The sequence below is a fragment of the Penicillium robsamsonii genome (genome assembly GCF_028829455.1).
Source record: "Penicillium robsamsonii strain IBT 29466 chromosome Unknown utg000003l_segment0_segment0, whole genome shotgun sequence".
In the NCBI taxonomy this organism is placed as follows: Eukaryota; Fungi; Ascomycota; class Eurotiomycetes; order Eurotiales; family Aspergillaceae; genus Penicillium; species Penicillium robsamsonii.
In genome coordinates, this window is record NW_026643221.1 from 3591481 (window position 1) to 3613827 (window position 22347).

At 48.7% G+C, this 22347-nt stretch overlaps 10 protein-coding genes across 10 annotated transcripts; 3 read left to right on the forward strand and 7 right to left on the reverse strand.

The window, feature by feature from the left end:
• Positions 1 to 33: 33 nt before the first annotated feature.
• N7447_006086 (uncharacterized protein) lies at positions 34 to 579 on the reverse strand (the record flags this gene model as incomplete). Its single annotated transcript, XM_057230348.1, has 1 exon — positions 34 to 579. The coding sequence occupies one exon, from the start codon at positions 577 to 579 to the stop codon at positions 34 to 36; it is 546 nt and encodes a 181-aa protein (XP_057085438.1).
• Positions 580 to 1053: 474 nt separating this feature from the next.
• N7447_006087 (uncharacterized protein) lies at positions 1054 to 1284 on the reverse strand (the record flags this gene model as incomplete). Its single annotated transcript, XM_057230349.1, has 1 exon — positions 1054 to 1284. The coding sequence occupies one exon, from the start codon at positions 1282 to 1284 to the stop codon at positions 1054 to 1056; it is 231 nt and encodes a 76-aa protein (XP_057085439.1).
• A 1696-nt stretch (positions 1285 to 2980) lies between these two features.
• N7447_006088 (uncharacterized protein) lies at positions 2981 to 4217 on the forward strand (the record flags this gene model as incomplete). Its single annotated transcript, XM_057230350.1, has 2 exons — positions 2981 to 4031; positions 4081 to 4217. 2 exons carry the CDS (start codon positions 2981 to 2983, stop codon positions 4215 to 4217), a joined length of 1188 nt encoding a protein of 395 aa, XP_057085440.1.
• Positions 4218 to 4323: 106 nt separating this feature from the next.
• N7447_006089 (5-oxoprolinase) lies at positions 4324 to 8205 on the reverse strand (the record flags this gene model as incomplete). The annotated part of the gene is made up of 2 exons (XM_057230351.1): positions 4324 to 5643; positions 5695 to 8205. The coding sequence occupies 2 exons, from the start codon at positions 8203 to 8205 to the stop codon at positions 4324 to 4326; spliced, it is 3831 nt and encodes a 1276-aa protein (XP_057085441.1).
• Positions 8206 to 8647: 442 nt separating this feature from the next.
• Positions 8648 to 11153, reverse strand: N7447_006090 (transcription factor domain-containing protein; the record flags this gene model as incomplete). The annotated part of the gene is made up of 9 exons (XM_057230352.1): positions 8648 to 9159; positions 9223 to 9604; positions 9649 to 9733; positions 9774 to 9866; positions 9922 to 10046; positions 10092 to 10600; positions 10660 to 10788; positions 10846 to 10886; positions 10942 to 11153. 9 exons carry the CDS (start codon positions 11151 to 11153, stop codon positions 8648 to 8650), a joined length of 2088 nt encoding a protein of 695 aa, XP_057085442.1.
• A 5742-nt stretch (positions 11154 to 16895) lies between these two features.
• N7447_006091 (uncharacterized protein) lies at positions 16896 to 17195 on the reverse strand (the record flags this gene model as incomplete). The annotated part of the gene is made up of 1 exon (XM_057230353.1): positions 16896 to 17195. One exon carries the CDS (start codon positions 17193 to 17195, stop codon positions 16896 to 16898), a length of 300 nt encoding a protein of 99 aa, XP_057085443.1.
• Positions 17196 to 17333: 138 nt separating this feature from the next.
• Positions 17334 to 17801, reverse strand: N7447_006092 (uncharacterized protein; the record flags this gene model as incomplete). Its single annotated transcript, XM_057230354.1, has 1 exon — positions 17334 to 17801. The coding sequence occupies one exon, from the start codon at positions 17799 to 17801 to the stop codon at positions 17334 to 17336; it is 468 nt and encodes a 155-aa protein (XP_057085444.1).
• Positions 17802 to 18665: 864 nt separating this feature from the next.
• On the forward strand, positions 18666 to 19658 carry N7447_006093 (uncharacterized protein; the record flags this gene model as incomplete). The annotated part of the gene is made up of 1 exon (XM_057230355.1): positions 18666 to 19658. The coding sequence occupies one exon, from the start codon at positions 18666 to 18668 to the stop codon at positions 19656 to 19658; it is 993 nt and encodes a 330-aa protein (XP_057085445.1).
• Positions 19659 to 20212: 554 nt separating this feature from the next.
• N7447_006094 (uncharacterized protein) lies at positions 20213 to 20455 on the forward strand (the record flags this gene model as incomplete). Its single annotated transcript, XM_057230356.1, has 1 exon — positions 20213 to 20455. The coding sequence occupies one exon, from the start codon at positions 20213 to 20215 to the stop codon at positions 20453 to 20455; it is 243 nt and encodes an 80-aa protein (XP_057085446.1).
• Positions 20456 to 21054: 599 nt separating this feature from the next.
• N7447_006095 (cyclase) lies at positions 21055 to 22276 on the reverse strand (the record flags this gene model as incomplete). The annotated part of the gene is made up of 4 exons (XM_057230357.1): positions 21055 to 21102; positions 21154 to 21656; positions 21707 to 22179; positions 22242 to 22276. The coding sequence occupies 4 exons, from the start codon at positions 22274 to 22276 to the stop codon at positions 21055 to 21057; spliced, it is 1059 nt and encodes a 352-aa protein (XP_057085447.1).
• Between the last annotated feature and the right edge of the window lie 71 nt (positions 22277 to 22347).

The following is a 22347-nucleotide window of genomic DNA, read 5'->3' on the forward strand; positions in this document are numbered from 1 at the left end:
ATCTCCATAAGCTTTTCACCAAGAAATTCCCCTTCAAAGGGCCTCGGCATAAACCTTGTTACTGACAGACTGAGCTGGCAGCCATTCCCCGGGACCCGTACTGCTGTACGTGAGGGCGAGTGTAAATGTGGAGAGCTCGGACACCAACACCGTGGGATCCATGGTCAAGATGCGGTGCACCTTGGAGTGTTGAGTGAGCATGGAGATGTACTCTTCGCCGGCAATGGATGTGATGTCGTCGTCAAAAGCCACGAGGATCAAGACATCGGGCGAATTGGAGCTAAGCAGCGACGTCGACAAGAGCCATAAGGCTGGCTCACCAACTGCGCTCCACGCGTCAGCGATATGCAGTAGACCGGAATTGGTGCCGAGCATCGGATGCTGGAGCTGGAAGAACTTCATCTTGCCTTCGGATCCGATATGGCCAAAGGTGCCGGTGCCGCCAGTGGCATTCCCCCCGAGAGTGAACCATACACCACTCAAGGGATTGTGGACGGTAGTCATTCCGACGGCAGTGTTGCCGACGCTAGGCGGAATTGGTAGCTGTTTCGTCTTGCCGGTGGTGACCTTGATACGCATGATGGACGACTTATTGTCTTGAGCGACGTAGATAAAACCGATGGTCGGCTCCTCCTTGATAAACACGGGGCTGTTAAGGCAATCATATATTGTCTGGTCTGCGAGGTCGGAGACATCGGCAGAGAACACAGAGTACTTGCCAGTTTGCTCGGATGCCACGTATACTTATAAGACTCCCTACTATATATCGTATGGTTCCCAACAGTAAAGATACATGCAGGATGCTTTTGAGGCCAGCCTAGACGCGGTTGCCAATCTCAAACACACAATGCGGGCCGTTTCCCGGCTCCGGGATATCAATAGACTTTATGATGGACGGCTCAGTCGGTCTTTGCCGGGATCCACGAGCAGTAGCTTATTCTCGCCCTGTAGTGATAGCTACATCATGCCGGGGTGCACCGTCGATGGCCACACGTCATGTAGCTGGGAATCGCTGCTCTCTCCCATAGGGAACGAGTGATAAGCAATGGGCCCCTACGTGGTTGGATCCAGCTCGACCTTGATAAGATCGCTATCAGACATCTGCGACAGCAGCACGAAATTTGTATCCTGCACGCGCGCAATCCCATGCGTCTGAGTGGCGAACGGCATCTGATACTCAATGAGGCGACGGCCCACGAGCGAATCGACAGAATCCTGTGCCAACACGGTGTTGGCACCGAGAGCCAGCGCAAAAACGAATGACTTGAAAGAACGGCACAACATATTTGAAGTTTTGGGCTTGATGTCTTTGCACATGGGCGAAGTCCCCTTTTATCTTAACTGTCCCTTTCATTTTAGCTGGCCACTAGCCAGGGAATCAACGCCACATATCGCACTAGTGATCTACACACCAGATCGTATATCCCACTCCAATGCTTGCAACTATTCGTGTCTGCTAGGAAGAATATCAAAGTGGTTAGTGTAAAGAGTGGGGCGATCGAGATATTCACATTTCCCCACTGCAGTAGGAAGGACGCTCGGCAATATATATGTTCAGTGTATTCAATTTATAAACTTGACATCTCGAAAACCAAAGTTCTATGCTTCTTCTAAATATTACCACTTCCTGAGGTACTAAGTGGGGAATGTAAATCCATATATAGATATTAAGGTAATGGGTTCTGCCGAGCCGTTCGCCCCACTGCTCGTTCCTGGATAGAGAACCTTAGGAATATTCAGCGATTCTATTCAAACGAGAAGGGTGATGGAAAGGAAATTTATTGAATATGGCATTCAAGGGTTGCACACTGAAAGTATAGATACAGATCGCGATCGGCAGAAATATTCTTGGTCATATTCCCGTTCAGACTAAACAAACTACATAGTCACCAATGACTTATGGGGCCCTGATAGGCTACCGAGAGCTAACAGATCTCCGAGAGCCATCAGATCACCGACAATATCCCATTACCCAGACATCGCCCGGAGAAACCACGATGCTTGGCAAGAGTATGATCTGCCCTAACCCACTCCCCAGGGGTTTGTACATATGTTTGTTCAGCTCGTGTAATGGAACTTCTTGTTTTTCGCATATTTTAGCATGTTGTATATTGGACTATGATGAGCGTACGGATGAAGTTCAATGGCATCAAATTCTCTACCTAGACAGACTCTATATTATTTCTACTTATCTAGCACATTTTATAGTAGGAAACTAGTATAAATAGTTAGGTAGACAAAACAGAAATAAATAACGATGTTTTGTCGATGTATATCTTCTATTACAGACAAAGCGCGGGAAATTTATGCATCAGAGGGTCAGGGTCAAGGTGGTCCAAGAGCTGAACCCAGCCGGATTACTGCCAAGTCTAGCCCTTATAAACACATCTTAATCTAAGACAGTTCCACGAGTCGATACTCATTTGATAGCGCTCTTGAATATGAGCGCTAGTTAGAATATCTTGGGCAAATGAGGGCCGCGAGATTTGCTATGGGCGGCTCCATTATCTAGTAGACATGGCCAATATGTTGGGAATGTTTTTGCGGATGTATAGATAGCTAGAGCTGAATTCATATTCCTAGGAGCAAGGGGCAGTAAGGGTCGATCACCACGAATCAAGCAGATTAACCTGACTCTGGTAGTTAATGCTCCCGAGGTCCCGACCTCCAGGGCTGAGTTCACGGTGAGTGTTGTGATGTAATACTTAGAGGGGTGCACAAAGCGGAAAGGGAAAGCCATCCCACAGTGGTCTAAAATCGGATGTTATGTGTCTCCATATTCAAGAACTATAATAATTCGGCAATCGCTTTTACTTTAAATGGACATAACCGTCCCGGAATCAGTAGCCGAGTGGTTTTCCGACCCGGGGCCGACTTCGGGACCGTTATCTGATCTTCTGTGAAGTATATATTTTATTCACACTTACGTGTCTCGTTTTTTTTTTCTAGCTTCATATCCTAAGCTATAACGATAACTAAGATGGAAAACAAGAATATTCCCCATTTCTCTCTGTGCGTCACCACCACAGACTTCGAGAAGGTCGCAAAGAATGTTCTACCGGAGAAGTCATGGGTTTATGCATCAAGCTCAGCTGCTTCAGGCCTGTCAATGAGGACCAATCTCGATGACTGGTCTCTGGTCAACTTTCGACCCCGAATCTTGAGGAGTGTCGATTCGATGGACACTCGAAGGAATATCTTGGGACATACCTCCCAGTTCCCCTTCTTCGTATCGGCCATGGGTACACTGGGTAGCTCACACCCTGGCGCTGAACCCTTGCTGGTGAGAGGAGCAACCCGCAAAGGCATGCACACCATGATAAGTACGGCATCTACTAAGCCACTTGAAGAGATCATGGACGCTCACCTGGACGAGCAACGGCTACTTGGCAACCAAAGCCCTTCGAACTTGTCATTCCAGCTCTACGTGCCTGTGGACCGAACAAGAGCCAAGTCCCTCATTCAAAGAGTCAAGGCAGCCGGATATCAAAGTCTGTGGGTCACAGTGGACACCTCGACACTAGGAAAGCGCACTGCCGATCGGTACCTTCAAGCACAAGAAATCCTCGACGCTGGTTTGACCGAAAGTTCAAGAGACATTCACGATGAGAACGACTTCGCGCCAGCGTTTGGTGGTCGGCAGGTTCCCGGTTCGGTAGACGCTGGACTCACTTGGGAGGATTTGGACTGGATTGCATCAGAGTGGGGTGGCCCACTGGTTCTCAAGGGGATTCAAAGCGTAGAGGACGTGAAGATGGCTGTCCAACATGGCGTGCAGGGAATTCTATTGAGCAATCATGGAGGCAGGCAGATTCATTCCGCCCCAAGCTCATTGATGACGCTCCTGGAGATTCGCACTTACTACCCGGAGGCCTTCGACAAGCTACAGGTCTTTGTCGACGGAGGTCTTCGCGACGGAGCAGATGTCCTGAAGGCATTGTGTCTCGGGGCAACTGCGGTTGGAGTGGGCCGGCCTTACTACTATGCCCTCGCGGCATACGGCGCTGAAGGGGTGGAAAGATGCACAGACAGTAAGTTGGGACTGAATTTCAGGTCAAGGTCAAGCTAACACACTCGCAGTCCTCGCCGAAGAACTTGAAATCACCATGAAGATGCTTGGAGTCTCTTCGTTAGACCAACTGACGCCGGATATGGTAAACACAAGCCGACTTTCGAATGAAATGTGGCGACCAGTATTTGGAAAGTCTAAGTTGTGAAGAAGGAACTTGTGAATTTATTCATTTGGTCAAAAAGACCATTGCATCTCTATGTATTTAATTGAGATTGGTATAATAAAAATGTCATGCTCGCTATATAACCCATTCAAACAGCACCCCAGCCACCACCACCGGGAGTGTTAATCACAATCCGGTCGTGTGTCTTCATCGAAACGGTGTTTTTACCGCCGATGTTGACACGGCGCTCAGCGCCAGTTTCCTCATCCCGCGTGATCCACAGGTTGAATCCGGTCTGCGCATCCTCACCACCTTGAACTCCGTAAGGCCGGTGAACGCGGCGCTCAGACAGAATCGAACATTGAATTGGTGAAAGGAATTCAATCTCGCGAACCACTCCCTCACCACCAGGGTTCTTACCCTGACCGCCAGAGCCCTCGCGTAGGGTGAACTGGCGGAGCATCGTGGGGTAGCGCTTTTCCAGGATCTCGGGATCGGTAATCCGCGTGTTGGTCATGTGAACATGGATACCTGACTCGCCCTTCCAAGTTGGACCAGCACCACTGCCACCAGCGATAGTCTCGTAATATCCGAATCCAGGCTTGATGACAGCACCGGTGGATGGATCAAGCTTGGCGTCTGTACCGAAGGTCAGGTTGTTGCAGCAGCCCTGAGACGCGGCACAAGCCTGGAAGGCCTTGAACACGACGTCAGTGATGCGCTGGGAGGTGACAACATTGCCGCCAACGACGGCAGCGGTCTTGCTCGGTGACAGAATGCTGGATGTTGGGACACGAATGTCAATTGGCGCCAGGCATCCCTGGTTCAGTGGGACATCTGCGTTGATCATGCAGCGCAGACAGTAGATGATGGCGGAGTGAGTAATGGCAATGGGAGCGTTCCAGCTGCCGTACACCTCAGGGCCAGTACCCTCAAAGTCGAAGATAGCTGATCCATCGGTACCATCAATGGTGACCTTCAATCGAATGGGAGTGCCATCATCCATGTAGTCGACCGACTCCAATGGCTGGCCATTGAACTTCTTGTATAGCTCCTTGAGAAGGTTGCGCACAGCAGACTCGGCGGTTGCCTGGATGGCGTACATGTACTTTTGCACGGTCTGGGTTCCATATTCGTTGAATAGAGTTTGAATCAAGCTAATTCCACGAGCATTGGCGGCAATCTGGGCCTTCAGATCGGACAAGTTGTCGCTGATGCAACGGGCTCCAGCGCAACCGGGGTATTGCGAGGGCTTTGTGACCAGCAACTCGATCAAACGGGCTTCATCCAAGACACCATCACTGACAATCTTATCGCCTTCAATGGCGGCCCCTTCTTGCCACAGCTCGGTGGACTTAGGAGGCATTGATCCAGGGAGGATACCACCAATATCAGCGTGATGACCACGGGAAGCCACGTAGAACATAATCTCGGAGCCACCAGGTCGGTCAAAGACGGGTGTAATGACCTATGAACAAGTTAGTATCTGATGAGAGTATTCAATGTGAAGAAGACTTACTGTAATATCGGGAAGATGGGTTCCTCCGCAGCTGGGGTGATTAGCCACCAAAACATCACCATCCTTCAAGTTGCCTAGCCACTTCTCATGCTGATAACGCACGGCAAATTGCATCGATCCAAGATGAACCGGCACATGGGGCGCATTGGCCACCAAGCCTCCATCGGGGGAGAATAGAGCGCAAGAGAAATCCAGTCGCTCCTTGATGTTGGTTGAAACGGAAGTCTTCTGCAGCGTACGACCCATCTGCTCAGCGATGGACATGAATCGGTGTCCAAAGATAGTAAGTCGGATGGGGTCGATATCCAATGACAAGGTGCTTCCGGAAGAGGTTGGTTCGTCCTTCAGATCGATGACAACGCAGGTGTCGAGCAGGTTCGCCACGGCATTGGGAGCGACGACAATTGTTTGAGTCTGATCAATGATAACAGCCGGGCCATAGATGCGGGAATTCTTCTTCAGTTCACCGAGAAGGTAAACTGGTGTATCAGTCCGACTCGAATCGCCGAAGTAGGCTGAAGTGGTGTTGTTCGGAGCCGTCGCGACATCTTGCATATTGGCTGCTTTCAGTTGAACCAAGGGACTTTCCTCGGAGCGCACCTTGGATGAAGCGATGGTTCGCACTCGAACGTCATCAACAAGAACAGGTCGGTCAGAGTTGAAGTTGAATTCGCGGCGGTGACGAATGCGGAATTCCTCCAGGAAATCATCCGAGTTCTCGGGCTTCAGGATCATCAGACTGGTGTCAGAGCCTTCGTAGCGCATGTTCAAGTATTGCTCATGGCGCACTTGGGTGGAAGGGAAGCCTTGGGATTCCATATCCTTGGTTGCTGCTGCTGACAAGTCCGCCAGCTGTTGAAGAAGAGCAGATTGTGAAGATAGGTAGACTGACGAAACAGGCTCCTGGGACTCCTTGACAACCTCTGCAAGAGCAAGACCGTACGCCGACAGAATGGAAGAGTACTTGTGAATGATAATGCGGGAGATTCCGAGAGTTTTGGCAACTGAGCATGCGTGCTGGCCACCAGCACCCCCAAAGCATGCCAAATGATGAGATGCGGTCTCGTAGCCACGAGCCTCTGTGAGATTCCGGATTGGCCGGGACATAGCCTCATCTGCAACATTGAGGAAGCCAAGCGCGACTTCCTCTGCGGAAAACTCTGACTGGCCTTGTTGTTTGCGCTCGATGTTGATCTTTTGTGTGAGTTCATTGAAAAGGCGTGCGGTCACCTCTGTGTCCAAAGCTTCGTTCTCATTAGGGCCGAAGATCTTGGGGAAGTACTCCGGCAGAAGACGGCCAAGGAACAGATTGGCATCTGTCACCGTGAGAGGGCCACCCTTGCGGTAGCATGCAGGGCCAGGGTGAGCACTTGCAGACTCAGGTCCAACATAGAACAGGCCGTTGCGCCAAGTGAGAATGGAACCACCACCAGCAGCGACAGTGATGATATCAAGCTGAGGGGACTGGATCATCACGCCTGCAACCTTGGATGCAAATACATGTTCAAGGTGGCCGTCAAATCTGGAGACATCTGTGCTGGTGCCACCCATATCGAAACCGATGACGGGGGTCTTCTCTGTGGGATCCCAGCTGGTGGCTGCAAAGCCGACCACGCCAGCAGCGGGGCCAGACAAAATGGCCTTCAGTCCGCTGAATTTGCGGAAATCGACCAGTCCACCATCTGATTGCATGAACTCAAATCGGCAATCCTGCTGACTCTCCAAGCCACCTTCAAAGCTGGAAGAGATGGAGTCGATGTATGTCTTAATAACGGGTGTAAGGTAGGCATCGGCGGCGGCCGACATGCCACGAGGCACGATCTTGATCATAGGTTGAAGTTTTGAAGAGAGGGTAACTGAGAATCCCATCTCTTGAGCGATCTCACCAATTTGACGCTCGTGCTCGGGATATGCGTAGGAATGTAATAGCGCCACAGATATTGACAGAATCCCTTGCTCCTTCAGTCGTTGGAGCTCTGCCTTCACCTGAGCGATGTCTAGCTCTTGCACCACACGGAATTTCTCGCCGGTGGTTCCCTCTACTATCCGGCAGTCGGAGAAGCAATCGCTGTCAGCGGAAGGATGGCAGGACAGCACACGTTCGTTGACCTCGACGACACTCTCCGGGAGAACTCCGGGGCGAGCCATTGATAGGTCAAAAATGGCGGGGCGAGACTGATCGCCAATTTTTAATAAATCTTTAAATCCTTTAGTTGTGAAGAGGACCGAGCGAGCGCCCTTGCGCTCGAGCAAGGCATTGGTGGCAACGGTTGTGCCCATGCGCAGGCAACCAATGCGGTCGAGTTTCAATGGTTGGCCTCGGGGATGTGACTCCCCGGTAGCCAACTCTAAAATGCGACGGATGCCCTCAGTTGGTGCATCCTGGTAGTTAGAAGGATCAACAGAGAGAAGCTTCAAGATAATGTCGGGGCGGCCAGGTTGAATCGCGTGGACATCAGTAAATGTGCCGCCACGATCGATAGAGATAGTGATCTTCCCTGAGTCAGACATTGTGACTAGTGTGTGGGGGAAGATGTGAGGTGGGTATAAGAAGAGAGAAGGAAATAACAACAGGTAAAGATGGCTAGAAGGGATCCGTATTCATTTATGTCACAAAGCTCGCGCCGATACCCCAGCCCATCTCAAATGATCACCGCCGTCTCACCCATTAGATTCATGTCACGTGTCGGGCCGATGACGCCTATTTCGGCTTTCTCGGGCCGACATCTCCACGGCTTGATAAGCCGTGGGGTTTGGATGGAGGATGGAGGGGAAGATAGGGGTATGTGAGCTAATAATAATAACAATTGTAGCAATTTGCGGAGAAATCCGTGGGCCTCAGGCATGTATGTCCATCACGTAGGGTATGTGTAGTATAAACTAGTGGAATACTACCAAGTATAAAGCACACAATACAGCCGTGGGAAGATTTTTAGATGGTATATATTTGTCCTTATCGCTTTAAAGTATTCTCAATCCAGTCAGTGTCCATGTCAATATCGATTTGATCCAAAGCCCCTTCCCAGAGTGCTGGGTCATCGTTTAGATCAAACTGGAAGGCAATATCTCGGAAAGAGGGGAGATCTGGCGGCTGTGGCCAGTTATAAGTAAGCACTTGGGAAGTTGCTAACTCTGTGCTCAAATCTGGAACATTGTCTGATATATTTGCGCCGTTTTCGGTCATCGGCGTCACAGGGGCCTTCTGACCTGTAGCAAGAGAATTTGCCGTATCAGTAGTATCCTTTTCCTCAGCACGTCTAGGCCCAATGGCTGCCCGTAATTCCAACAGTAATGTGTGACGCGAGTCCAAATATGTATTTCCGCGATCTGCCATACCGCGCAGAAGGTTCAGTGCGGTCTCCATGGCCCGGGCATTGGTTTCATTAGGTGGAAACGCGGCATTCACCATGACCAACAGCAGTGCAGCGGAGAAGACATATTCACCATCGAGGTATCCATATGTAGCTGGCGAGTTCGTTTAATTAGATTATTTCATGGCAGAAGAAATGGGATATTGCGATCACCTACCAACGAGATTATGTTTTGCAGCTGCATCCATGATCACCGTGGTTGCTCGCGCTGCCGTGATACAGCTATCAATGACGGCGACTGTATTGGGAGCTAGCCCTTCTTTCCAATCTTCTGTTGTGGATCCAAGGACTTCCGCGTCGAGTCGTCGTTGAATGACATAGAAGACCAACGGGCGTGCAGTCATGTTCACACACGAGTAGAAGTGCAAATTGATCGAGACAGTCTCTCGATTGATGTGGGTATCGAGTGTATTGAAATCGATACGGAGCCGGTCTGGTACTTGCCGCAGCCAGCCAGAAAGGTCATTTGTGATACTCTGCACAGAAGCAACGAGGTTGGATCCGGATCCAGGTTTCTTTCTGTAGATTTCTGTGGCCATCTAGGTCAGCTTGGCAATACGAGAGATAAAGGGAGGATTGCTACCTTCCCCAATTCGTCCCAGTATACGGGATAGTTGTGTATAATGAGTGAGAACGGTTGATGGCCATGGATCAAGGTTCGATCCACCCTAGGTAGAAAAGGTCATATTAGCTAATACCTAGACATACCATGGAAGGCAACACACTACAGTTGTGGGCCAGGTTATCCCAATGTCTCCATCGTGAATTGTAATAGGGTTGCCAGACTTGACCGAGAGTAACCTGTTCATAAGTATGAGTCTTGCTTTCGGAAAACTGAGAGAAGTAGCCAAATTACCGGTCCAAGCTGTAAACAGACCACCAAGCCCGACGTCGACGGTTGCGATCTCCTTCACTTATTGAGGGGTTAGACACTTCTTGGTGTAGGCCTAGTGAGATAGCCATGCGCAGAGCGAGTCCAATCTGACGACGTTAGTACAATGGAAGCCCAATGGAAGCGATACACACATAGAGGAAGGCAGCGTCCCGCCTGTTCAGATTCTGCATGTAGTATGCCACATAGCATAGCACCTCAACGAAGAGAATCGAGCCCTCTTCGTGAATATCGGGCAAGAAACGTAACGCATGCTTGAAGTATTTAAAGCCGGGAGGACCTTCCTCGCCAATCCACTGATTCACACTGTACATCAAGCCAAAAGAAATAACTAAGAGTGTTTGGCAGTATACTAGGCAAGACTCGCGATGCGCAAAGTCAAGTGGTTGGTGGTAGACTAGATCGAGCCGTTCTTCAAACTCCATGGGTTGAATAAGGGAGAAGATGGTACCGATGTAGGCGTATTGTACCCAGAATAGTCGTTTCGCAAACTCAAAAGGTGGCAATTGAGGTAATGAGCCACCAATCGGTCTTTTCAATGATGAAGGGTCATCGTAAAGTGGGCGCACATCCCATGCAAGATTTGTGGAGCCGGGGTTGAGCCGTTTCGCGAGATGTGTGGTGGACGAGGCACCCACGAAATCTGAGGAAAGATTAGCAAACCGATGATAAAAATGGGCTATCTTCTGGTGGAAGACGTACGGTGTTCGCCCAATCGATTCAAGAACAGATTATCTGTCCCTTTGTACCACCAGTCGTCGCGTTCTGGTGGCCCCTCAGAGTAGCGATTGGATGTCGATGGCTCACTTGATGGCGTTGGATGACTATCTTCTATTCTGGGTGGTTAAACTGCGTCCAGATGACTATCTAGGTAGGTATGAAACCTACCTCGCAAAGTAGGAGCTTGCGCTTGTAGTTGACGAAAGTAGCTGCAAAATAAGTTCAGCCTTGACTCTTTTTTCAACAACCTTGGACTGACTTTACCTCTCGGTTATGGAGACTCGCTTTTCAGCCTCTGAATATACACAATTCTTGCCCGCATCCACGCATGCTGCACAAGGGTGGGGTGGATTGCCGGCGCAGCGAGTTTTTCTAGAACGGCAACGGTTACAGGCTACCATCGACCTTCTTGAGCGGTCTTCTGCTTGACGCGAGATTCTTGCATTTCCAAGGACCATATTCTTGCTAGATCTCAGATCTGTTAAGATCTGTTAGACCACACAGATAGGCTAGGATTGAAACGTAGAATGACACAGACCGGGACGGAAAGCCCCGGTTTCTCCGCTTTTTTCCCTTTATCTTTTCGGCCCGACCTCCCCAATGCCATGTGGTACGTTGAGGACATTGATTTATACTACTTTTGTCACTGTACGTAGCATATTTCCTCTACCGGGTGGGGCTTTCATATCTTAGCTGCTTTTACCAGGGCGCTCAGAGTCAGGCTCACTGAGTAAATTTTAGTCCGGGCTTAGACTCAATGAGCTGCTCAATTACATCACGTGATAAAGCGGAGGTCTAGTTAATGAGCGCTTAGTGAGCGCTTAAGTGATTGTGATTGATTGCTCACGGATTACCTAGACTAGACTGCGGCATATCCTCTCCATTAGATATCGGGTCATTTACCATATCCGCAAATTGTTATAGCAGACCTCACTGACCTCTTCGGGATTCCTAGTCAGTCTCTTCACTTCTTCCCATCGGATTCTGCCGATATTACGGTATTATTCTCTTGGGCCGCCATGCCACGAAGGCGCTTCGCTGCGGGGCGTCCTAAAAAGGTACGCTCAACAATGCATTCCAGGTTCAGATTGCGACATGGTTCTGCATGACGCATTTAACCTTTCTTCAGCGACAGCCGCGACATATTGTGAAATGGGCGCGCGACAATGTTTGATTTCCGCAATAATTTGCGCGATCAAATTCGCTGGTTTATGCTATCATTCACTCTATCCACAGTGATCATGGGGCAATGATTGGCAGTTTCCTGTCCTCCTGCTTCCTGGGGTGGTTTAGTGTAATTCTCATACTACTAGCTTGGATTGTTGTACAATATTATATGTAATTAATCATATGGTGGTAAGGCATTCTCAAAGATATAAATTAAGGCGTTTGTCCTGACATTAGAAAACTATCACTAAGTTTCATCGGCATATTTATCCATCCCAACAATTTCAAACCACCGAATGATTCTATCCACAGTCTCCAATTGTATCGCGACCTTTCTTTTTCAATATGCCGTACCCCCAAAAGTGAATATAACGACCATCACCTAGAGGGCTGCTCTTATGACCAAGTCGAGAGATCAAGCTCATATCCTCAGGTGAGTTATTGTCTGCAATATGATCTTGGGCTCTATGCGATAGACCAAAATCACCGAAAGATCAGTTGAATCCAAGGAAATCATCAATACTGAACGTCGAACCATATAGCAGCGGGACACTTACAGTTAGACCTCTCAATAGCCCGCAAAGCCCATTCGGGCCCATAATGGGCCCCAAACAATATAAACATGCCAGTTTATCGTAGCTGTATAATCAATGCATTGTTCTCTGGTTTTTTAAGGTATTTAAATTACCACCTGAGCGATACATGAAGCTATACAGAAGCCTTCTTCTTATAGGCTTATAAAATAACTTAAAAGACTGATCAATTGGACTAAATATACTAAGAATACTTAAACATACCATCTTCCCTTCGCATCTCTTCCTCTCTGATATAAATAGAGGTACTACCATTAGTACCACTATAGTTAACACCTGAGTATAGACCTATATCTCTTTATGCTAATACTCAGTAGTTCTCCTCGGTACGAATTCGTGGTTGAGTTAGATCTTTATAAGGTGATTTTATATGAAAATTTGCATAAAATCTGGCATCATAATGCTAAAAATAAGTATAATATCTACTAAATTCCTACTTCTTACTATAATGATGTGATGAAACTGAATATATAGGTTAGTACATCCGTAAAATACAGCCATTTATCAGCTACTTTATACGTGCCAAGACTGTATTTATGCACAGAAATGGGCTTTTGACGGGCTTTGATAAGCGCCCATTAATGGGCTGTGGGTTGGGCTGGGCTTTGAAGACTGATCCCATAGCCCACTGCGGGTTGGGCTGTGGGCCGGGGGCTTGGGCCCATTTGCGGGCTATTGAGAGGTCTACTTACAGTACGTCCCGAAACTAGTGCAACAACCTACACTCTTCGAAAGACTTTTCCTGTCAATAATTTTCCTGGCTGAGCGTGCTGGTGTCACATGATGACGAGGCTGACGACGTGCCCCTCTTTCAGCTCGTTGGACTCAAGCCGAAATTATTTTCATGAACCACATTAAGAGTTTTTTTTTTTTTTTTGAAGACAGCTGCTCCTTAGCGTCCGCCTATCTATCAACTATCAATTCATTTTGCCGACATCTTTTTAGACAAGAAGAGCCAAGATCTCTTATTTCGCTAGGAGAAATAGAGTTCTTGATTGACCTATTAAAAACTCTTCCGCTCGTCTAGACACTCTGTTTCGTCAAGTCGTCCTTAATTAAAGAAAGCATGTCCTCCTATCGATCCCGAAAAAACATATTTCGGTTTCACAGGAGCAGGATCTCTCATTAGCTAACAGGCTGAAAGCATGGATAGAAGACAGCACTCAAGTAAGATAGAATTGGTGGCCTCTGGAACCGCGGAAGCGATTGTTACAAGGTGAATCTCGAATGTTCTGGCGATGCGTAAGTTAAAAGAAATTTCGTTTTTTTATATATATAACAATAAAGTTTAGCAGACCTGTGGTGCGCAGCAGTGGGATGAATTATCCCTGGAACAAAACGACTTAGTGAAGAAGATACTTGAGTTGTCAAATGACGAACCTGTGTTACCACACTGGTGCAGAGCGAACGGGTTTGGAGCACTCCTGAATATCTGGGCGAATGACAGATTTTCGAAAGCGCCTTCGTCACTACCCGGCACAACGATTTCATCAGTTGCTCAAAAATATACACCGCCAGATGATAATGTAAGCCCTCATTCGTCGGGGAACTTGCCTAGTGGCAATAGTCAACCTAGCGTAATAGGGCCCCTCTCTGAACCTCACCAAAGGAGTTCCGTCGCCAGCCAAGAATCTCGGGTTTCTGGGATGGATTCGTCTGAACTAACTCACAGCTGGATATTAATTGGCATCCAGGGAGCACGGAGGACTCTGACACCGGCCCAGATCTCGGTCAAAGACCAAAGTACCGACTGTAGTGTCTTCCAAGAACTCAAGGAATGCTATCGGACCCACAGAGGCCGACTGAGATTATGGTTCTCTATTTGGCGATTAGAATTTTGCCAAGTGGTAAAGGTACACCCGACGCTGTGATTTATTGCACTCCAAGCACTGACACACACCAGTTCAACAGGTTGACACGAGAGCGCATGGTTCGCGAGCACAAAGATCTTCCCACCCACAATGACTACCAATATGCACCTCGTGCTGGAGCTCCAGATGCTAGGAATCCCCCAATTCCACACCATTTATTTGAGGCCCTATTTTACACTTATCATTTCCCCTGCACTTAGCCGCTTCCCCATGACTGCCTGCCACCACCAACTGGTGTCGTGCACTTAGAGCGCATCCCAAAGAGAACGAGATGTTTCGAAAGGGACAAGTCGTCACCGATATGGGGACTTGAAGCCGTGTTTGCGGTTTCGTTTGCCTACGTCTTCACCTATCATTTTGTCATGGTTGCAGGGCCATTTGTATTTTTTGCATGGTGGCTCAAAGTTCACCCAAACGATCTCCAGAATGCCTCTATTCCCCTAGCCATTGTCTTAGGCGCTCTATCTCTCTTTTAGAGTGGTGCCGGAATCTTAACAAGCAACAACAAAGACTAAGTAAGGACTCCACCTTGCTCTAGTGGATGTTTCTACCGCTCTCTAGCAGTTCATCGATAACGCCATGTCAATATCATCTAGCGTTACCCGTCGGCCATGGGCTGTCTTCCGTCGTAGAGTATTACTAGCGTCCTCTTTTATCTGTTACCAGTAGGATATAGGCGGTTGCGTCAGGTCTTGTTTTGTATCCTCCACCACAACTCGATTGTTCAATTTAACCCTTCTATCCGTACGTGCAACCACGGGATCAAAACCCCAGCTGGTCGGGCAGATGTTGATGCAAGGAAGGTGAACATTCACCAACTATGTCCCCAGGGTCGGGTGAAAGGGAGATTACCAATGGTGTCTATTCGCGGTCTAGGTAACCGGGGGTGGGGGCATACGAGGTTATCCGTTCCCATCGGTTAGGCAGTTCAGGCCGGTAAGTATCATCATCATCATCATCATCATCATCATCATCATCGTTGAGAGGAGTGTAAGTCATCCCCCCAAGGCAGAAGATGCCACTGAGGAGTCTATGAACATAGTTGTGTGTTAGCTTCGACCAAGTGTGTTACAGGGCGTCAAGAGGAGAGAGGCTGAGTACTATGATAAGCGGGTTCACGAGTAGTCTGCAGGTACAGTACGCAAGTAATGTAAGCCACTATTTTGCAAGGTCTGGTGCCGAGTAAGACCCCAGCCCGTCACTTGGACATAGGAGTGACGGAAGGAAGTGCCAGGTTGCTGGATTCTCGAGGCAACACCTAGATTAAGTGTTTGACATGTATGCATTGGAAAATGTTAGTTCCCTTAGGTCGCCAATACAGTTTAAAGACAAGACAGGGTATTTAATGAAAGTAAATGATAGTATCGAGACTGGTACAGAAATATTGATGTTCCGGGGCTATTCCTAATGAGCTCTAGTGTCTCTTGGCGGTGGACCTAGAGAATCACTCGAAGAGTGGAGGTGATTGCACCAGTTTCGCAATGTACTGTACAGTGGACAACACTCTAGCAATGGCCATGGAGCCTTCTGTCCACAAGCTCATGTCACTGCAGCTCTGCACACAGACTAGCCGTCCCCATGGATACCCATAGCCCCACCCCACCTCCGTACGGGTTCCAGCAAGAGCCTGGTGAAAATGCCTCTTGTTATCAATGTACTCCTCCATATGATAGAGCGGATTCGAGTCATACTTCTGAGAACAGAGATGGTGAGACGGGTCTCGGGTCTACCACCACAGACGGTGTAGCTGGAGGATAGCAGCCCATCAGATGGGTGGTGGGAAGTTTGCCACTGTAGGGGTTGCACTTCTGGGAGCTGTCGGCATGAATATGGCGACACACAAGATGTCATCCTGATAACTGCAAGCGTGCAAGTGTCTGAAAGAGGACTCGGAAGCTAGCTGAATTCATCATCGTGACGGGCACGATTTAGGGACGAAGAGATGTAAGAGTGCCTTCCCGGGAAACCTGGACTTAGCAAGAATTAGTCTCTAAGAAAGAATACTATACGTTTCTTCCCGCCACTGTTCAACACGCCTAACCAATAGGGCTAGCCTAACAACTGGCATATCAGCCGGAAATACACTTCCCCTACGGTCATTTTCTATACTTTCTAGCTATCGGGCCCACCTTAGCTATACTTTATAAGCAAGTAGCGAGTTATAAAGCTGAGTAACTTACTCCTTTTAGAGAACTACACTTATTTTGCCACTTACGCTCTATAGTAAGCTTTTAGTATTAGTTCACATCGGTCTCTCTCGTTCAACATAAAGTATTGCTATTATTAACGCGACTAGGTCGCCCTCGACTGTACAGCTCCCACCGGTCCTCACCTTGACTTATCACCAGCTCCATCGAGTCCCCAAAACCCGTCCGAGGATCTGGGTCGGTTGGCTAGCTCGCGGGATGCCGCCTGCTTTTGGTATGTGTACGCCTCCGGCTCAGGGTTTTCTCTTCACTCCCTTGAATGTTCGGGTAAAGCCCAAAGATAGTGGGTCCTCCCGCCTTCTCTATGCTTAATGGAGGCTGCCTCAATTTCCTGAGAGACTTGCTGACAAGAGGATCCAGAGCATGTGCTTGACTCCCCTTCAGGGTGCGGTGGAACTCACGGCTTTATCCGTCGGGAAGAGGCTGTTGCTGTGGTCTGCAAGAATCTGGTCTTTGACTGCGCACATAACGTCTGCCTGCCATAGGAAATTCCAGATCGATTCCTGCAAGCTGTCGTCAATCGGTTCACTGATGATCTGATATTGCGCGAACAGAATAAGACGGTGGGCATTAAGGGCGCTGATTATCAACTGCGCATCCTTTGCCTTTTCTTCAGCCGGATCTTTTCCTTCGTAGTCTTCGTCGCGATAGAACGGAATATAGTAGCGGTTCTCTTCCATGTGAGCCTTTCACTGCTCTCCTCTTCCACCCGATGCGGGTCGAGCAGACACGACTACAAGCTGGGCCAATTCTGCGCATGCCCCATATTCCAATGATGTCGCATCCACTGGTACATATAGATCTTGGGCGAATCTTTCCTAGGTCGGCATGTTCCCGGAAGAAGCTGGTGTTGTAGCGCGGCTGGCACTTCGGAACAATTTCTCGTTCTTTCTCACGTTTGATTTGGGCATTGGTCTTCCTCTGAAGACGGACAAAGCCACGAATAGGGTCTTGGGTAGACAGAAGTATGATATGTGTGCTGCCGGGTCTTCCACGTCGGGCGGAATCTCCTCCGGTTCCGCGGGCTCTTCTGGTCCATCCGACTCATCTATATCAGAGGCTGATGCATTCTTCTTCTTTTTTCTTGGGGTGGCCCACTCGCCTGATCCATCGAATCCAGCGGACAGGGATTCAGGCGAACTCAGTGAGATTGCTCCCACATCTGGCAGATCTGCTTCATCCATCGGGTTTAGGTTGTGGTCCAGCACGGGGCTGACGCTCGTTGGGTCGACCGACATCCTGTCCGGGGTCTCCTCCTCAGGTGACGATGAGGCATTAAACCCCATTTGGGACCGAGAACTGGATGAAGCGTGGCGCCAGTATAGTTTGTGATGGACGTTCACGTGGTTAACTGATAAAAGTAAGATGCGGACAGGGGAATGGTGGGGAGGATGAAAAGGAAGGATGAAAAGTCAGATAGATGAAGACGAGTGAATGGAATAACCGAAACATAACTGAGAGCACAATTGCTGCGTAACAAATAAACAACCAGTCCATCCTACCTTCATGTCTCTTCCTAGTAACTGATGCTATTGTATCATATCCCATCGATTTCTCTCCTTTTCCTCCTCCTCCTCCTCCTCCCCTTGAAGCACATCTTGTTGATCCAGATATCTTCCGCCCGAGGCCTGTATCGTTGCCCAACCCTCCGGCGAGTCAGCACAGGAGGTTCTCCATCGTGGAGGCTTCTCCGACGGCCCTTTTCGTAAGGAATCTACTTCAGTCCACTGATCAGCAGGGTGGACACCGCAGAAGGGTGAGTCGAAATCTTGTCTATCATCCGTTCATCAACAATCTAGCACTTGTCTATCATTTTCCTTTCCACGATATATATTCTCTACAATCGACCTATTGTCTCAGTGAGCTTGTGTCTTTGTCAATCCCTTCCCCGAGAATTTCTGCAAATCTTCTCTGCGGTCAACGTCAATTCCTTCCCCGGGAGCTCCTGCGGATCTTCTCTCCAGTCGACATCAATTCCTTCCCTGAGAACTTCCCTGAGAACTTCCCCCAGATGTACCTATTATCTCAGTGAGCGTGTGTTTTCATCTCCCGGGAGATTCCATCGATCCGTCGGAAAATATCCGGGCACAGCTCTAAAAAGTTCTCTACCACACCCCCATCATCCCACATCATTTGACGTCATCCTAAATATGGAACCTGCTGTTGATTCCTTACTACTTCCTCACGCTGACTCTGGATTCTTTTCGCCTGAATCCATTTCCTCCCCTGATGCCATGTCCCCCGAAGCTCTTTCACCCTTACCCACCATGCCTGACATCATGACAGCGCTCCCATCTAGTGTCGTAACTCGCATATTCAGCCGCCTGAAACATGTTCAGCTCGAAGCTGAGAAGATCGCAGAGACACTTGAAAAGGACAAGGAAGAAAACGGCAACCAGTTCCTTGTTCTCCTCAAAATAAGCCCCCGCATCTCCGAGCGACTCTTCGAGGACCATGATTGCCTGAAGGGTGTGAACTACCGGTTTGAGTTTGAAGGTGGTACAGGTATTTTGCGCGTGATACCAGGGTATCGCCATGAATACACCACTAGGGGACTCCTGCAGAAAGTCAATCTACAACTGGATAGCATGGGACTAAATGAGCTGTATCGTTGGGGCGGAGCGACGCGATACAAATCTCCATTGCGGAACAAAGAGGGAGACCAAGTGTTCTGCCCATCTGCACGTTGGCCATCTAGCACCAGCTTGCAATGGCCCACCGTGGTTGTTGAAACGGGTGTATCTGAGAGCCTGCCAAGACTACTTCAAGATGCTAGATGGTGGTTCGGAGCCTCTGATGGAGAAGTACGCATAGTGATTATCATATCTATCAAGAAGACTGCTGTACATTTTGAACAATGGCAGCTTGCTCCACCAAATGCCCCTCGACCCTTGACCAGAGCCTACATTGACAGTCTCCGCCGGAATCCCAGTAACGTGCCACCCCTCCTCCAACAGCCGTCCAATATGCAGCAGCCATATTCGTGCGCTGAAGTGGATGTGACTAAAACCACAGTCGATGGTGCCCCAATGACAATACCATATTGTGCTTTATTCGACGTTCCTGTCCGGCCCCCTAACATGCAAGATGTTGTGCTTGATGCACAAGACTTCCGTTTTATCACTGCAGTCAACTTCTCTTGATTACTGATCTTAAGGAGATCAATTAAGTTGAAGAGAGGGATTGAAGGTTTTCGACCGGATTGATGGAGATGGCGGAGTGGGAAGAATGGCTGTCTTGCCGAGAATATCAATAGGATAATTCTTTTTCGAAGAATTCGATGTTCTGTCTCCTCTCTTAGTGAGCGGTATGGTCGGGCGGAATTCCGCTTCTTAGAAGCCTTCACGCTCCCTGAGAAATTCATACCATTATTCATTCATTTTATTCCACCGATAGTTTGGTATCATACCTAGGTGGCGATGGGAATGTAAGGTAAATTGTCCCCCCGGACGGTTGACATAATCAGGCTTTTAGTAACTAGCAAGATCAAGATGGAGTACTCATTAACCTGTGTATGACTATAGACGAAAGAGGAAAAGAGGCTAGAAGGTAAACTGTCCGGACGTCAACCGGGACATGCTAACAGATTGTTGACCATATGACAGCAGGTGACTACCTTTTTAATATAAATAAGGAGTGTAAGTGCAACAGTCATTCATGTATCCGTTTCTGTCACTCATCCACTACAGTCAACCCAATGGCCACCACTGGCCTACCCACCACGATCCGTCCAGATGCTTTCCCCGATTTCTTCAATATGGGATGCTGGAGCGGGACTCGGCATGATCTTGCTAGGCGCGAGTTCCTGACACACTGCCCCCCCCCTTCCCCCCGCGACATCGCCTATGATATGCAACCAAAATCTGAAGCCTACTCATTTAAGACTACTTACTCGGGCTCGGTCACTAGACAACTGGAGAATAGGGACGCACTAGAGTAGTGACACTGGAGAGTAGGGACACTAGAGAGAACCTGGGGTGGAGCAATGAGTGCGACACAAACTTTGGCGTCGCAGGAAAATTCGGGCCGTCCTTTTCATCCTTTCCTGCCTTCCACACGTAGCCCTCTTCCATACATAATAGCCGCGACTGACATAAGCTAACAAGGGCTTGAAAGCGAAGTCTTCCGAGGTGTATTCCTAGGAGCATAGGCTGAAATGGGGAAATGATGGGTCAATTGAATAGCCCCGCTGTGAGTCTTTTTACTTGGATAGGATCGAGACCGCTAGAACGAACGGTCACGTTGACTGCGCCAGTCCTATTTTGGTGGGCGATCTAAATGGGAAGGGTTGCACGTGGTAGAATTAACGTGTCGCATTTTATTGATCTAGCTTACTCAGGCCGCTCATCCCTACACTCACTCACTCAGTGAGCAAATCAGAGTCTAGGTAAAAAAAAAAGTTGCATTTTGATATGTCCATGACTTTCACTCTTGGAGGGGCTCATTATTAATGCCACCCCACTTGCATTCTGCGCTATCTCCAGAGAGTTAGACTGTGGGATATGAACGACAAGGGGTAAAGGATACAAGAAATTGTGATCAGAATATAGCCACGCCATTTGGGGGGCTTGCAACCCCACCGGGAACCTGAAATAATGTGGTTAGTTGGGAACCGGAGGGTGGAATTTGTGAACACACCTTCAATGGCACGCTACTAAAGAAAAAGGTCCAGCGACCTCTCTTGCGACACTCCTGGCTGAGCTGCTCGAGATCGAATAACTCACCAATTGGGACGCCCCAGCCCGCCAGCAACCACTCATGGAGAAAGAAATCTTGGTTCTGGCATGGATATGCTTCGAAGCTCGGCATATCTCCCACCACAGCGGCCAATTCAAGATCCCAAATCCAGCGCAGCATGGCCTCAGACGACTCTACCCCAATCACTGGAGGTGCTGCATAGTTGGCCAGTTGCTGACATTCCGCCTGGGACAGCTGTTCATATGCTCGAGTCCAACCCGTGCGAATAAACAAAATATCTCCCGGTCGGAATGTGGTATTCTGACTAGCAGCTACCTCCTGGAGTACAGAAGCCGGGATTGACTGGGTTTCAAAGCAATTCACTTCTTTCCCGTTCGCCTCTGCCCAGCCCAAATAGTCCAAGAGAACGCCTCGTCCAACAATACCGCCGTTTTCCACCCATACTGAAGGAGGGTCAGTGAAAATCAGATGGTTCAAAATCAGAGAGAATTACCGTGAATGCCATTTCGAGTGGAATTCTGGATGTCGTCCTGGGTACACCCATTAAAGAAAGTTCCTTGCTTGGATCCATAATGTCTGAAGCCATCCCACTGGCTGCTACTCTGAGTGTTGAAAACCAATATATCATCATTGACTGCCCGGGGAGCCTTGTTCTTAACAATATGCTCAAAGGCAGATCGCCCAAAGCATGGGGTCGCCATACTATTGAGGTTCCAATCCGTTGAGACTCGCACGCCCTCAACAATCTCACGAGCAGCCGCGATAGTGTTCTCTGGCGTCAATAGATTGAGCATGCCCATCTGATCTTGATCCCCAAACATCCCCCAAGCATTCCCTGGAGGTCCATCTTTGCGCAAAGGCAGGGCCTCAAACGCAGGTCTCTGAGGCGACATGGTTATGCAAAAGTTGGAGAAGAATAGTTCGTCTTTGATCGAATCGCAAAGACCCCGGTGAGAATTTAAAGCCCTGCGAGTTTAAACTAGATTATTTACCCCGCATATTGTTCCGGCATTGTCATATCAAATGACCTCGGGCAAGGCTTAACAACCCGATGCCAAACCATCTGGTGTACGGAGTATATTGATGAAAGTTCCATACGGTTGAAATTAAAAGAGATGCAGCAAATCAACATCA